The sequence below is a fragment of the Dunckerocampus dactyliophorus genome, chromosome 17 (assembly GCF_027744805.1).
Source record: "Dunckerocampus dactyliophorus isolate RoL2022-P2 chromosome 17, RoL_Ddac_1.1, whole genome shotgun sequence".
NCBI lineage: Eukaryota > Metazoa > Chordata > Actinopteri > Syngnathiformes > Syngnathidae > Dunckerocampus > Dunckerocampus dactyliophorus.
The window spans coordinates 13,497,923-13,511,356 of NC_072835.1; the positions used below are offsets into that span (position 1 = coordinate 13,497,923).

General features: G+C 41.2%; 2 protein-coding genes across 2 annotated transcripts; one reads left to right on the forward strand and one right to left on the reverse strand.

The window, feature by feature from the left end:
- Window positions 1–338: 338 nt before the first annotated feature.
- Window positions 339–7,848, reverse strand: LOC129170487 (protein phosphatase PTC7 homolog). The gene is made up of 6 exons (XM_054758141.1): window positions 7,353–7,848; window positions 6,168–6,347; window positions 5,030–5,228; window positions 4,345–4,468; window positions 3,054–3,183; window positions 339–2,927 (listed from the first exon to the last, which is right to left on the reverse strand). The coding sequence occupies exons 1-6, from the start codon at window positions 7,552–7,554 to the stop codon at window positions 2,869–2,871; spliced, it is 894 nt and encodes a 297-aa protein (XP_054614116.1). The 5' UTR covers window positions 7,555–7,848; the 3' UTR covers window positions 339–2,868.
- Window positions 7,849–8,217: 369 nt separating this feature from the next.
- LOC129170333 (FHA domain-containing protein FhaA-like) lies at window positions 8,218–12,564 on the forward strand. Its single transcript, XM_054757763.1, has 2 exons — window positions 8,218–8,540; window positions 9,582–12,564. The coding sequence occupies exon 2, from the start codon at window positions 9,586–9,588 to the stop codon at window positions 11,080–11,082; it is 1,497 nt and encodes a 498-aa protein (XP_054613738.1). The 5' UTR covers window positions 8,218–8,540; window positions 9,582–9,585; the 3' UTR covers window positions 11,083–12,564.
- The last annotated feature ends 870 nt before the right edge of the window (window positions 12,565–13,434 follow it).

Below are 13,434 nucleotides of genomic sequence, written 5' to 3' on the forward strand. Positions count from 1 at the left end.
ACATATATAGATTTCTCTAACAAGGCTCTTGTTTGAACTGATGCTGCAAATTGCAGCTGCTCTCGTTCATGGTCACATCACATTCTCACACGTGAAAACGTGTGAGCGTTTAGCACATTTTCATAACAAAACCTTCACAGCAATAGAAACACATTCTTTCACATGCTGTCTACCGAAAAATCCTGAAGGCGCATGTCCATCTGTTTGTGACCTCAATCTGTAACGAACTTGGGTTCTGCAGGACTATGATCCAAAACAAAATAATATTGTCACAGACTACCATTAAAACTAATCTTGCAACAGCATTAAATAATTAATCCACTCAAGGTTTTTTTTGTATAAATACTATATATTTTCATTTAAATATCAGACATTTTTTGAAAACATTTACATAAATGAGACCTGCATTGTTACACAAAGACAGGTGTATAATTCAGACAAACATTGAAAAAAGGACAATCATACCATAAAGATGGCAGAAGCACCTTTGCTCTGAAGGACAGGGGTTTGCTTTCTGGGGGGTGGGGTTGCAGACTTCATTTATTCAACACCTGACAACATGAAGGACAAAGACAAGCTTGCAATGACAGGGGAAGGCCTCTTATGACAAGTCTAGCAAAGTGTTTTAAGGCTGAAACTGTGCTCCCCTTCAGTCACACACACAACTCCTATATTTATACATTTCCAAAAAAAAATATTTAATGGTACACAGACAAACCATGCCAGGAGAACAGCACCGACAAATGTAGAAAAAACTATTTTGAATCAGGAAAACTTTCTACATACACTCCGCAAAAATAAAACCACATTTGTTTTTGCTCCCAATTTTCATGAGATGAACTAAAATAAACCCATGAACACACGTGCATTAGTGATGCTGTCTTGTCATGTTGATATGCCACACGAGGTGGATTATCAAACTCGCCAATGGAGAAGTGCTCACGAACACAGATTTGTGAACATTTGAGATAGGCCTTTTGTGTACATAGAAAAAATAATTGATCTTTGAATTCAGCTCATGAAAAATGGGAGCAAAACGAAGTGTTTGTGTTTATATTTTTGTTGAGTGTAGTTCCTAGTATACACATACAACAGTGACAATATTGGTCTCCACCAACACAATGTTAATTTACAGCAGGGGTCCTAACATGCATTCTATATGGCTTTCCTTCTTTGGCTTAAAGATACAACTTAAAAGAAAACAGACAAAACCTTCCTCAGCACAGGAAATGTACAGTATTGCTGCTTCACGGTGTTTATTTACGTCAACAAGGCGTCTTGACAAAATGCGTCTTTGGTGCGCCTGCTTTGAAACCGTAACAGCCTGCAGTGAGCAGAACAGTAGAACAGACGTCCTTGTGGATTCATTTAGGATTAAATGCCGGCACACATTTACAATCATGGTGAACATATTGGTGTAAATCACACCATGATGACATTACACAAGAAGAGAAAAGCAGCAAAATGGGAAACAAGCAGGACACAAATAAAAAAATAAAATAGACAAACCTATCTAATTGTTGCTAGAGCTAATTATACTAGTGCATTTCCTAAAATAGTGGCTTGGACTCTAATAGATGCCGCACCTCAATTAATTGATGGGTGTGTCATACAGGTTGGTGTCTTGTTCTAATGTCCTTTATTAACATCTTAGTTTTTATGTTATGGGTGACAAAGCCAATAGTTATTAGTGTAATATCTAATAATTAATCTTTATAATTAATTAATTATACATTTTCAGAAGATGCAGCGGGTCAATGAAACACAATCTGCGGGTCGAAAATGGCCCTCGGGGCGCACTTTTGGATAACCCTAAATTGGAACAAATACACACCTGATGTTTTTTTGTCCCAAATACCACAGCTATACAACTATAAAACATATTATAATGGTTAAATCTAATTTTGTATGTATTTATTTGCAGAAAAAAAGGGAAAATAAAAGCCCTGCCCACTAATAAATGTCACATTGTTAGTGATGCCAGGTACTCTCTGCAGTTGAGTAAACAGCCACTATAATAAGAAATACAGCACTTAACCATTAAAACCACGTAACATTGTAAAAAAATAGACATCTCTTTAAATTCACACCTGACCTACATATCGGCACAATCGTAAGCATGACCAGATGCTAGGGTTAGCTATGTGGACATCAAACATCACTCATACTCACACACACACACACGCACGTGCGCGCGCGCACACGCACATACACACACACAGGCTGCATCTGAATTTGCACACTTCCATACGTACACTTTACATTTTGAGTGCATAAGTGCACAAACTGAGACACAGCCACTCTTTCCTCAGCAAATGCTGATTTCAGTGTGAAGTAGAAGTGTGGGATAAATCATCCATCAATGCATCTTCCTCAAGAGTCTTTGCTTTAACAAAAAGTAAAGACAACAAAAAAAATAAAACCCTATTTACAAGTCAGAAAACCTTTGCATCTTGTGGTTTCTCTTCAGTTTCCGCCGAGGGCTAAGCTAGTTAGCGACAGGCTAGGTATAAGTTAACGCTTACAACATTCCCATTCCCAAACATCCCATTGTCCTTGACATCAGCTTCCATGGTTTACTACTCCTCATTAGACCCCTTTTGTACACTGATTTGAAAGGCTCTGACACAAACAACAACCAATTGGATTCTCAGCTCCCTTCTATGTCACAATCAACATGAATACATGCTGCACACTTCCCTTTTAAACGCTCACCACCAAAACGCAACAGAGGAAGAAACCCAGTATAATATGTACATGAGTGGACGTCAAGACCGACCCTCATTTTGGAGGGTCACAGGTGGAGGGAGGGTGGAGTCACACACACACACACACACACACACACACACACAGACACACACACACACACTAGTCAGTGTATTCAGCCACAATGGACAGCAGCACAGTGATATCGTCTGGCTTCCCTCCTGCAGAGCAAACGAGATGTGAGCAGAGGATACAAGTTAAGCATCTTAAATGTTTGTAGTATACAAAGGTGAATGAATGTTTACTATATAAGGTAAGCGTTAGAGTCATCTGAGGAACACGCTTACCTCGTACATTCAGGCCGTTGTCGCATGCAAACTGTGCAAAAGGGGACATGTAGTTGGGATCGTAGGCGAGGTCGTGCGCTTGCTTTGCTATACTCTGTGCGGTCTGCAGAATGCTGTCATAGTTTGTGGCCTGAAAAGATAGAGAGATAGATCGTTTATGAAGCCAGACATACCACACATGCTTAATTATAGCTGGGGTGTTTTCTAAAACCACAAAGAGGACTGGGTGTTAATTGGAAGCAGACAATAACTTGCGAGTGATAATAACTTGAGTGATATTGACTACATTTTAAAACTCATAACATAACTTGAATAATAATAATTTGGAGTGCATGAGAAAGCTCTCTTTGAACACATGGTGCTTTACTAAGTACACTGAATATTGTTACAGCGCAGCAGCAACAGAACCAATGTCCAAATAGTGATAATGATCAAACTGCTCAACTAACAGTAATAGTTCATGAGTTCACTATAAACAACAGTACAGCAACTGTAAAGGCTTCAGCGTAGTCCCTACGCCGGCCATCTTGACAGCGTCTTGATACTGTTATGCTCTTCAGTGTGGGATCAACACGTGACTTGCAATTGCCAACTGCCAAAACACTAGCGGCAGCGTTTTCCTGAGAGTGACCAAACACAACTCATTGACTTCCTGTGCTTTCTGTGTAAAACTAGTCAACGATGGCGACTTTTAAAGCAACATCCAGATCGTTGTTGTAGCTGGACCTATTCTTTTTGAAACAGTCACTTTTATTATACGTGGTCTAAAACACAAAGACGTTCACAAAGGTGGTTTGTGCGAGCCCTGAACGAGTCGAGGCAGAGGTCTCTTATTGTTTTTAAATGGTGCTTTCGTGGGAGGGAAAACATAGAAATGAAAAAATGCTGACAAATCACATCACCGCGGTCTGTGTCGTGTCGACGCAAGGTTAGAATTTTTTTGGAGGTGCATGTGAAAATCCACTTGAGGGTTTGGAGCCAGCCGTGACGCTAGAGCACAATGAAGCTTTAACTTGGATGTGTTTCACACAAACAACTGAGTATTTAAAGCGCATATAGAGGTACAAAAAGCTGCTGAATGCTGACCACTCATGATATGTAAAATGCAGCTACTTTCATCCTGTGAAGTTGATAAAACTAAATCAGGAAGTTGCTTATAGCCATAGCTGTTACAGCAAGTGGGCTGTTTTTTTGGTTTTTTTTTTTTTTTAAAGAAACCCCAGCGGTTATTTGCTTTTGCAGACCCACACCCAGCAACTACAAGAGTAGTAGTTAAAGTAAAAAGTCTCACCTTGAGCTTTTTAAGCTCCTGAAGGATCATATAGTCAGGCATGTTGTCAAAGAGGCCGTCCGTGGCCGTCAGGATGATGTCACCGAGCTGCACGTCAAAAGAGGAGCTGTCAGCTGCGTCTGGACTAGAGAGGGAAAAAAAAGGATGCACCATCATACGAAAGTGAAACTAGATCTTACGGTATCATTACTGCTTGTTTCCACTGTCTAATCTTGAGCATGTTAACGCTGACTTGCTGGCGTCATAACTGCAGATTTATGAAGCCTGAAACCTTTACAGACCTTCTTCTTGAGGTGTTTATTTTTAACTGATATACCACGCGACCGGGTACATTTTTGTAGGCCATTAAGCCTTGAGTGCTAAAAAAAAACTAACCTTAAAGCATCTGCTGGAAACTCATTTGTAAGCCAAAGCTTGTGTGTGTATATATTTAAGGATTTGCACAACTGACATTGCACAAGCAGTTCAAATGAAAAAACTACATGAATTATTCAAATATCATGTTGCAGGTTCTGTAGCTGTCTGCCAGAGGGAGAGGCTGTAAACAGTATTCATGGTAAGCTATAATGGAAGCATGAACTTCGGTGTGATTGGTGTAGTTCAGCAGCGGTTCAGCACAACATAAGCAAAGTGACACTTGTAAAAACTGAACTCTGACACGGGTCACGGCGGCACGAGCACCCACCTATCACTGAGCACCACCCCCTCAGACCCTGGTGGGGCGATGGACAGCTGGAAGGGCGTGTTGAAGTAGTGCTGCTGCTCGTCCGAGCGGTGCACCACCTCCCCACCCCGCACCACCAGGAAGCCCGAGTCGCCGAGGTTACACGTGTGGAGCCGGTGACTCCGTCGGTCTAGGACGACAATGCAGGCGGTGCTGCTCCCTGCGGGTGATGTACAGACCATTAGACAGTGGATTCATAAAAAAAAAAAAAAGTGTCCTTGAAGCAAAACAGGAAAAAAGCAAACATTGCAGTAGCCTTAGGTGTGACATTCATCTCTACACATCATTCTTGAAAAAAAGCAAAAAACAGGCTACTTGACAAATGTGGTGACAAGTGTGGCAGATGGACAACGTCTCTGATGAAATGTGACAGTGGTGTCATGTTTGACTCCTCCTGCGGTGTAACTTACATCCCTGAACCCCCTAAAAAGGTCCGGGGTCAAGAGCTCAGCATGCATGAATAGACAATGCCTCATCTTGCTCAAACCATTAATATATATTTAAAAAAATACATACAAAACAACAGTTTGCATATAATAACATTTGCACTCCATTATACATTAAATACAATGTGCATGTCATCTAATAAGGCCAATACTCTACCCCTGACATGTTAACGTATTTCTTCCATTTTAATCGACGGGTGCCTTTTTGATGTGCATAAATAACGCTGCACCTCAAACAGATGTCTTTTTTCCCCCCACTCATTAGAAAAAAAACAGATTACATCCTTGTAATTAACTTTCATCTGATGACACCATGCGTCATGTTTTAAGGCCCTGTCCACACGGGAATGCCACTGGATTTTTTTTAGGCAGGTTGAGAAAAAAAAAGGACAAGACAAAAAAAACTTCTTTATGTTCTTTATATTTTATGCATACTACCATAATTGTTGTACTAATATTTTAGTCAGCATTGTTATGTGTGGGAAAATTATATTTCATATTATTACAAAAAGGTATTTGTAAAAATGAAGGTCTTCTCCTAATGAACACCTTGCCACACACATATGCCTAGTCCTTTCTGTTGGTGAGTAAATACCACAAAGGTATTTCTGCATAGTTTTGTACATGAGTATATAAGTGTGACCAAGACTCACCGAGAAGGGGTACTTTGTTCTGTAGGAGCTCATAGTAGCCAGAGGTGAGGATGCCCACTGGATTGCTGGGAGTAAAGCGTCCCTCCTTTACCAGCCGTTCGCATGTTCTCATCAGTGTGGCAGAGAATTGAGACGGGTCGACACCGTAGTCCCGCCAGCCCCCGACACCATCTGCTACACCTGTTGAGACAAATGGGTAACTTTATTTGAGGAAAAGAGGGGGCCATAGTCTCTGAGTGGAAGTCTAGTAAGTGCTTTGATTGTTAGGTGGTAACATGACATTGTTGCTTTTTATCCTTCATCTCCCCTTGCATGTGCAGAAGGGTCAAAACACTACAATGACTTAATATGTACATCAAAAACAGCAATACAGCTTTATGAAACACTCAACTATTTAGGATTTAAGCATTTAAGATACAAAAAACATGGTTAGAGTATGTAGAATCGGTTTACCCTTTTTGCAAGCCTATAATGACAAAATGATTTAGTTACAGCATGATATGCACTATACATTGCTTTAACCTTTCTTACGAGGAAAAAAAAGTGTCCATCTCATCTGCATACATTCATGGTGTTTATCACACTGACATATACAGCTGTACTTTATATTTATAACTTACCACCGTTTTATTGTTTAAAACATTTAACAAGCACGATGGGGCGAAGCCCAACTGGCACCCATGTGGTTTAATTTCCATTTAGAATCATTTCGCTTTGCTTTTCCCCACGGCGTGGACAAAGCAAAGTACTTGGAGCTAAGCTGGCTAACTGTTAGCAAAATGGCTGCCCCCATGCTCAACCATTCTGACCTTTGTAAGACATTGTTATTTTCAGTCATACATGTGCAATTTTGTGTTTATGTCGATGTTGGGCATTTTTAGTCTTGTGAATCTACATCTCCCGATTAAACGCGTTTAATACCGTCCCTTTTATTAAGTTGGGGCCAAAGTAGGTGAAAGGTCATTCCGTGTACCCAGCGAGAACAAGTTAATGCTGCTCAAACAACATGGCTGCAGTTAATGTGTTGTTATAAAATGAACTAATAATGTTAGACGGTGGCGACTAGGTGGGAAGTTAAGGTTGTGTGACCTGACAGGGTGGAGGCTGTTGTGTTTTCATCATGGGGGTCACTCCACGTGTAGGGAAGGTCACCCGGGTACGGCCCGGTCAGTCGGGTGAGCTTACCCAAAACATCTGCGCTCTTGTTCCGAGCAATGAAGCAGGCGTCGTCTCCGTAGCACATCCCTTTTTTGAGTATCCCCTTACGAAAGTCCTTGCCGAAGCCATAACTGGCGGTGACCAGGCTGTAGTCCCGACCGTCCGTCTGCGAGAGTCCACCAAGGACAGCCCTGGCAACCAGTCTGCCATAAGACAGTACGGATAACATCCCACAGGGAGAAGTAGCCCGCTCGACTCCCGTCTGAGTGTAAGCCCCTCTCACCACACGGTCCTTGGTCAGATACTTCGGATCAAGTCCAGGACAAGTGTCTTTTATCCACCCATTCGCGGCAGGCGTTTCTGAGAAATCCTAACGCAGCCCCTTGCTTTCAAAACTGGCATTAAACCCCACGGCGCTGCTGTTGGCTCTTTGTCGCAGTGTGTTGTGTGTGCAAGGTTCCTCCACTGGGTACTCGCCGTTCAGACATCTTGCCACTGTTGTGTACCAGGGTACATACGGGAACTTGGCCGTTTACCATAGTGATGTCACAGCCAAAACGTCAGCCAATAGAGAGTCGCGAAGCACAGCATCCAGTGAAACTGCGCATGCGTCACATGTTCGCTTGTTTTATTACACTAGAAATTTTTAACAACTGGAAATTTGCCCAAAACATATAACTGTGTTTACTCATTACCATACAAGTAATAAAGTAAAAATGCAACAATTTAGCGTAAAAATTGCACACAAACAATGTTTTGTGTGAAGGTCACCGTTGCCTCACCGCCATTCTGCCCTATATTGTATACAAAAACAAGTGTACCATCTTTCAACCTGCTTTCAGCGCTGTTCTGTGAAAGTGCGCATGCGTCACATATGTGCTTGTTTTACTACACTGGGCGTACAGTATGATCTTTGTCGAAACCATATAACTGCATTTACTCAGACGGTTTGCAAAATTATTTCATTTAATAAAAGAATACAATTTTAAGCATTTTGACACAAAAAGTGTAGACGAAGAAAATTTCTATGTAAAGGTCACCGTTTCTCCAGTCATTCTTGGTCTGGGTTGTGTACAAAACCGAACGTACCCAGTAGCCGAGACCCACCCCTCCTTGGCGCAGTTGGAGAATAAAAGGACGACAACAACAAGTTATCTGGAAATTAACACCAAATAATCGAATTTAGCCGTCTTCTCATCGTAAGGCACTGTTCAGGTAACACTCTATTACTAAGTTATGTGGTTCTATGAGGATGATGTCGACATGCTATATCCCGGTATTCGTATTATTTATTATAGTGGTTAACGGCGCTACTGGCTATATGGTAATACATAGAAACAGACATGTGGGTTTATTTTCTAGTAAGGAACGGATATAAGCCTTGTGCATGATTATAATTAAATTAATGGGAAAGATGAGCTCTTCTGGGCAACCAATTAAATAACATTATAGGAAAATGATGTCATACTATTACTGTCCCTGAAAGCCAGTGGTTCTCCCATTATTTTCTGTCATGACTCCACCGAGGGACAGAAATGTTTTCGCCTCCCCCTCGGTTTGAAATACGATTGAGAAACTGATATATGTATCTATTTATTTATTTAAACTCGAATCTGAAACCAGAGAAATTTAACGAAACGGAGAACACTGACGCATACAAGCGTATTTAAGTGTCAAATTGCATGCTGTGTATGATAAATTCATATACGTTGGCAGGTCTACAATAAGATTGAAATTTATCCCTGCGTCTGAAAAATGATAGATTGGGAATAATAATGAGGAATACATTTGAATTGGTAAAACATTATAAAACAAAATACAACATTGAGGATGTTGACTTCAAAGTTGCATTAAGTCGTTGTGGGTTATGTCTTTATTTTCCCTGTAGTCGACGTGATGTAATCTTCAGTATGTCCATTTTTTTAAATGCCATTAACAACAAGTACTTTGGCTTCCTCCGGTCCTCTATTTAACTTGATGTAGATTTTGAAGTTGGCGTTGCCTTGAATTTTCCCCTGCTTCCTTAAGTCGCGTGCCTTCTTGGCGATGTCAGCATTGCGTTTTGTCAGATGCGCAGATTGTCATTGATGTAGACGTTTGTTTCTTCCAGATTACTACTTCATGTCTTTGAAAGCATTTTGACCCCAACCTATAGGGAGCACCACAAATTATCATCATCATCATCATTTACAGTCATGTAAAAAATTAGGACACTCTGTAGATTATATTTTTTGTAATTATCTATCTTCTTTTCAGGGCCATGATGAAGAGGTGGCGCCAGGTGGCTTTTGTGTTGTTCCTCGTCGTGTGTCTCCTAAGCACTCAGTCCACATGGGCCAAGAGAGGGGGGGGCAGCAGCGGTGGCCGCAAATCCACATCATCTTGGAGTAATCGGGGCGGGACGCAGTCCAAACCGTCCAGCTCTAATCCTGGAAGCTCTTCCAATCGGAACACCAATCCGTACCCCTCTGGTGGAAGTTACCCAGGGGCGGGCAACAGAAACACAGGAGCAAGTTATCCCAGACAAAATCAACCTAGTAACCCAGGAGTCGGTAATTATCCCAACCAGTCTCCAGGACGAAACAATCCTGGGGGTTATCCGAACCAGAACCCGGGAGGTGGTTATCCAAACCAGAACCCTGCGGGGGGCTATCCAGCCGCAGGCGGATACCCCAACCAGAACCCTGGAAGAGGTAATCAATATCCAGCAGCTGGAGGATACCCAGCAGGAGGCAGCTATCCTAACCAGTACCCAGGCAGAGGTAGTACCAACCAAGGATATCCAAACCAGTACCCGGCTGGAGGAGGGTACCCAGCCGCTGGAGGGGGCTACCCAAACAGGGGTGGCTACCCAGCTGGAGGGAGCTACCCAGCTGCTGGGGGCAGCTATCCAGCTGCTGGAGGGGGCTACCCAAACAGGGGTGGCTACCCAGCTGGAGGGTACCCAGCTGGAGGGGGTTACCCAAACAGGGGTGGATACCCAGTTGGAGGAGGCTACCCAGCTGCCGGAGGCTACCCAGCTGCCGGAGGCTACCCAAACAGGGGAGGCTACCCAGCTGCAGGAGGGCAGGGGTGGGGTTACCCTCAAGGTAACCCAAATAATAAGATCCTGAGTCCTCACATTGGGGGAGGTGCTTATGGATACGGCGGTCACGGGATGGGAGGGTCCCCATTTTCTCAATCTGTCCAGAGGATGGGCTACAAACCCAAATCTAGCGGTTTTGCCAAGAAAGCCATCATGGCAGCTGGCGTCGGTGCCGTAGCTGGTATGGCCGTTGGGTACGGACTCGGGCGCTTCCCTCGACCGCACTTCTCCTTTCGTAACCCCGAAGAGGAGTACTACTACAACAACTACATGTACCGCCGTTACGGGTCACGCTCCACCGACGAGAAGGACTTTGGTCGCGACTACGTCTATAAGCTTCCCCCGCGGGCGGAGACATATGACAACTTCATGGGGAAATGCATGAACAGGACGGACCTCCTGAAAGACCAGGGCAACAACGCATCCACACCTGGTGGGCAAGAGGACGACGACACGGTGAGCATTGAGGAGATAGGCTACCCGTCGCTTGTGGAGCAGATGAAGGCGAGGCGCTGTGTGGAAGAGTACATGGTCTACTCGGAGCGCTTCCTAGAGGAGCGCAAAGCTGAGCAGCAGGTCCAGTGGAGTCGCAGCAGTCCTCTGAGCCTCTGGGCGCCACAGCTTTTCCCGACTCTGCTGATGCTCGTGTCCAGCATGCTCCTGCTCCAGTAAGGACTTTCAGCCCTCCATCATAGTACAGTATAGCTGCACGTGTACATAACAGTAATGCTGATATCCTAAGCAACCTCCACGAATGTGGCTCATATTTAGTCAATCAATACTAACGTGCTGACAAGTACTGTGTATTACAAGCTTTTATACATGTATGTCAGATTCTCAAACTGTGGTACAAGTACCACTGGTGGTACGCGGGCTCCATGTAGTGGTGCGCAGGAACACTCAAGATTTTTAAAAAGTAAAAATAACATTAAAAAAAAATCTATAATTAAATAATCATAAAAATGCAAATCTATTAACCCCAAATCTGTGACATTTAATTTCGTATTGAACTTTCAAGCCACATGTTTGAATTTAAATTAATATGGCAAGTAGAGCTAGCAACAACGGTGGCAAAATATTCCTGAGGTGGTACTTGTGTGTAAAAAGTTTGAGAACCACTGGTCTAAGTCATTTTATTTGCACTCCACATTGTTGAGCACTGAATACATCAACGTATATACAGGGTGTCCCCAAAAAAATGTATACACACTTTAAATAACTGTAAACTAGGTGCGTATTATAATTCATTCAATTTTCAAAATGTAATTGAATTTACAAAGCTAATTTTATTGTTTAGCACTGCCTGTTCTCAAACTGACATCCGTTCTGGTCCAGACACTGCTGACAACACGAAGCAATGGAAACGGCACACATCACGAAACAATTCCCTTGGTATTTTCGCGCATTCACACTTTTTAGAATGAATTTCCTTTCTTCAAAGTTTAGTCTGGCTGCCATCATTCATTTTAAAGGGGTTAATCTGCAAAGAAAAAACAAGCATTTGAGTTATCAGCTGCTAAAGAGTGTATATATTTTCACACCCTGTACCTACTTTTTGTTGTTATTGTGATTTTTAGCTTCCTAAGCCAGTTCTTAATGAGAGGATAGCACCTGCTGTATTAAGAGATAATAATGCAATAAGAGCAAACAGGTTTTGCATGGCACCGTGCAAGCAAAGCACGCTCTTTTACATCCTTGCCCACCCCGATGTAATTCAGCACTCGGGAGTGTTTGGGAAAAAATATAAAATTATGAGGAAAAAGGTCATAAAATCGCTAAGAAGAAAATCAAGTTGTACATGGAAAATCCCAAAATAGTACAAGATTAAAGTAGAAATTTTTAACGAGTGAATGTCAAAGTTTCTTTTCTTGTAATATTATGACTTTGTTACATAAATGCAAGTCTTATAATAATTACTGTAATACTATAACAATATTACAGCTTTTTTTTTGTTTTTTTTAATCTTAAAAGGTTTTTCTGGACTATTACGACTTCATTCTTGTAAAATAAAAAATCCTGGTAACATTACGTTATTCTTGTAAAACGACAACCTTTGTCTTTTGTAATAGTTTGACTTCAGTGTTTTTCTCGTAATTTTATGACCATTCTAATACTGTGACTTTATTATGACGTGTTGTAAAATGGCGACTTTTTCCCACATCATATTACAACTTAATTTGTGTAATAATTTGACTTTTTTCTTGTAATAGTATGACTTTGTTGTGGTAAAATTATGACTTTATTTCTCGTAATGTTATACCTTAATTCCCGTGACATGTAGTGATTTATTTCCTCTCAATAAATTGACTTTATTGTGCTAAAATGATGGCGTTTTTCACATAAAATTACAACTTTACTAATATTACAGAAAAGTAACATCACAACTTTAATCTTGTAAAATTGGGATTTTCTTGTTGCAATAATACGACTTTGTCATCCATAAAAAATATCTGGTAATATTCTGATAAAATGATAACTTTTTCCCATTTTTTTGCTTGAATATTACAATTTTATTATTGTAAAATTCCAGAAAAGTTTTTGTTTGTGCAGTTATGTTAGTTTTTACCATCTGCACTTCTCACAGCACCTGTTTGTTGCTGATATTGTTGAAATGCAAACTCCTGAATATTGTAAAATCTCGATCAGACAGGTGTTGTTTTTGCTCTCTTGTACAGTTTTACAATTGAACTGTACTATACAAATCCCACTTATAAGTAGGGATGCTGCGATCAGGGTTTTATGTTGTCGATTCCAGCACATTTTTTCGATTTATTTATGATGAGCGGTATTGGTCAGGGGCGCCGTTAGACAATTCCAATTATTTAAAAAAACAAAACGTGTGGGCGGATTATCTTTTTTTTGCCTTTATTTGTGAAAAACAATTTTTGTACCATTTGACACAAACCTGAATTTAATTTGATTTATGTTTTTGAGTAATACGAATACATGGGAAATAAATTGTTTAATGATTTTTTTAACCCAAGATAACAAAATGAACAGAACAAAATAATACAAATAAATATC

Bases quoted from the DNA above. Each gene is read 5' to 3' on its own strand.
- LOC129170487 (XM_054758141.1), bottom strand. From the start codon at position 7,554: ATGTTATCCGTACTGTCTTATGGCAGACTGGTTGCCAGGGCTGTCCTT. The intron at 6,348-7,352 runs GTAAGCTCACCC...TTGTCTCAACAG, and splicing joins CAAGAGCGCAGATGTTTTGG to GTGTAGCAGATGGTGTCGGG. The intron at 3,184-4,344 runs GTGAGACTTTTT...CTATCTTTTCAG, and splicing joins AGGAGCTTAAAAAGCTCAAG to GCCACAAACTATGACAGCAT.
- LOC129170333 (XM_054757763.1), top strand. From the start codon at position 9,586: ATGATGAAGAGGTGGCGCCAGGTGGCTTTTGTGTTGTTCCTCGTCGTG.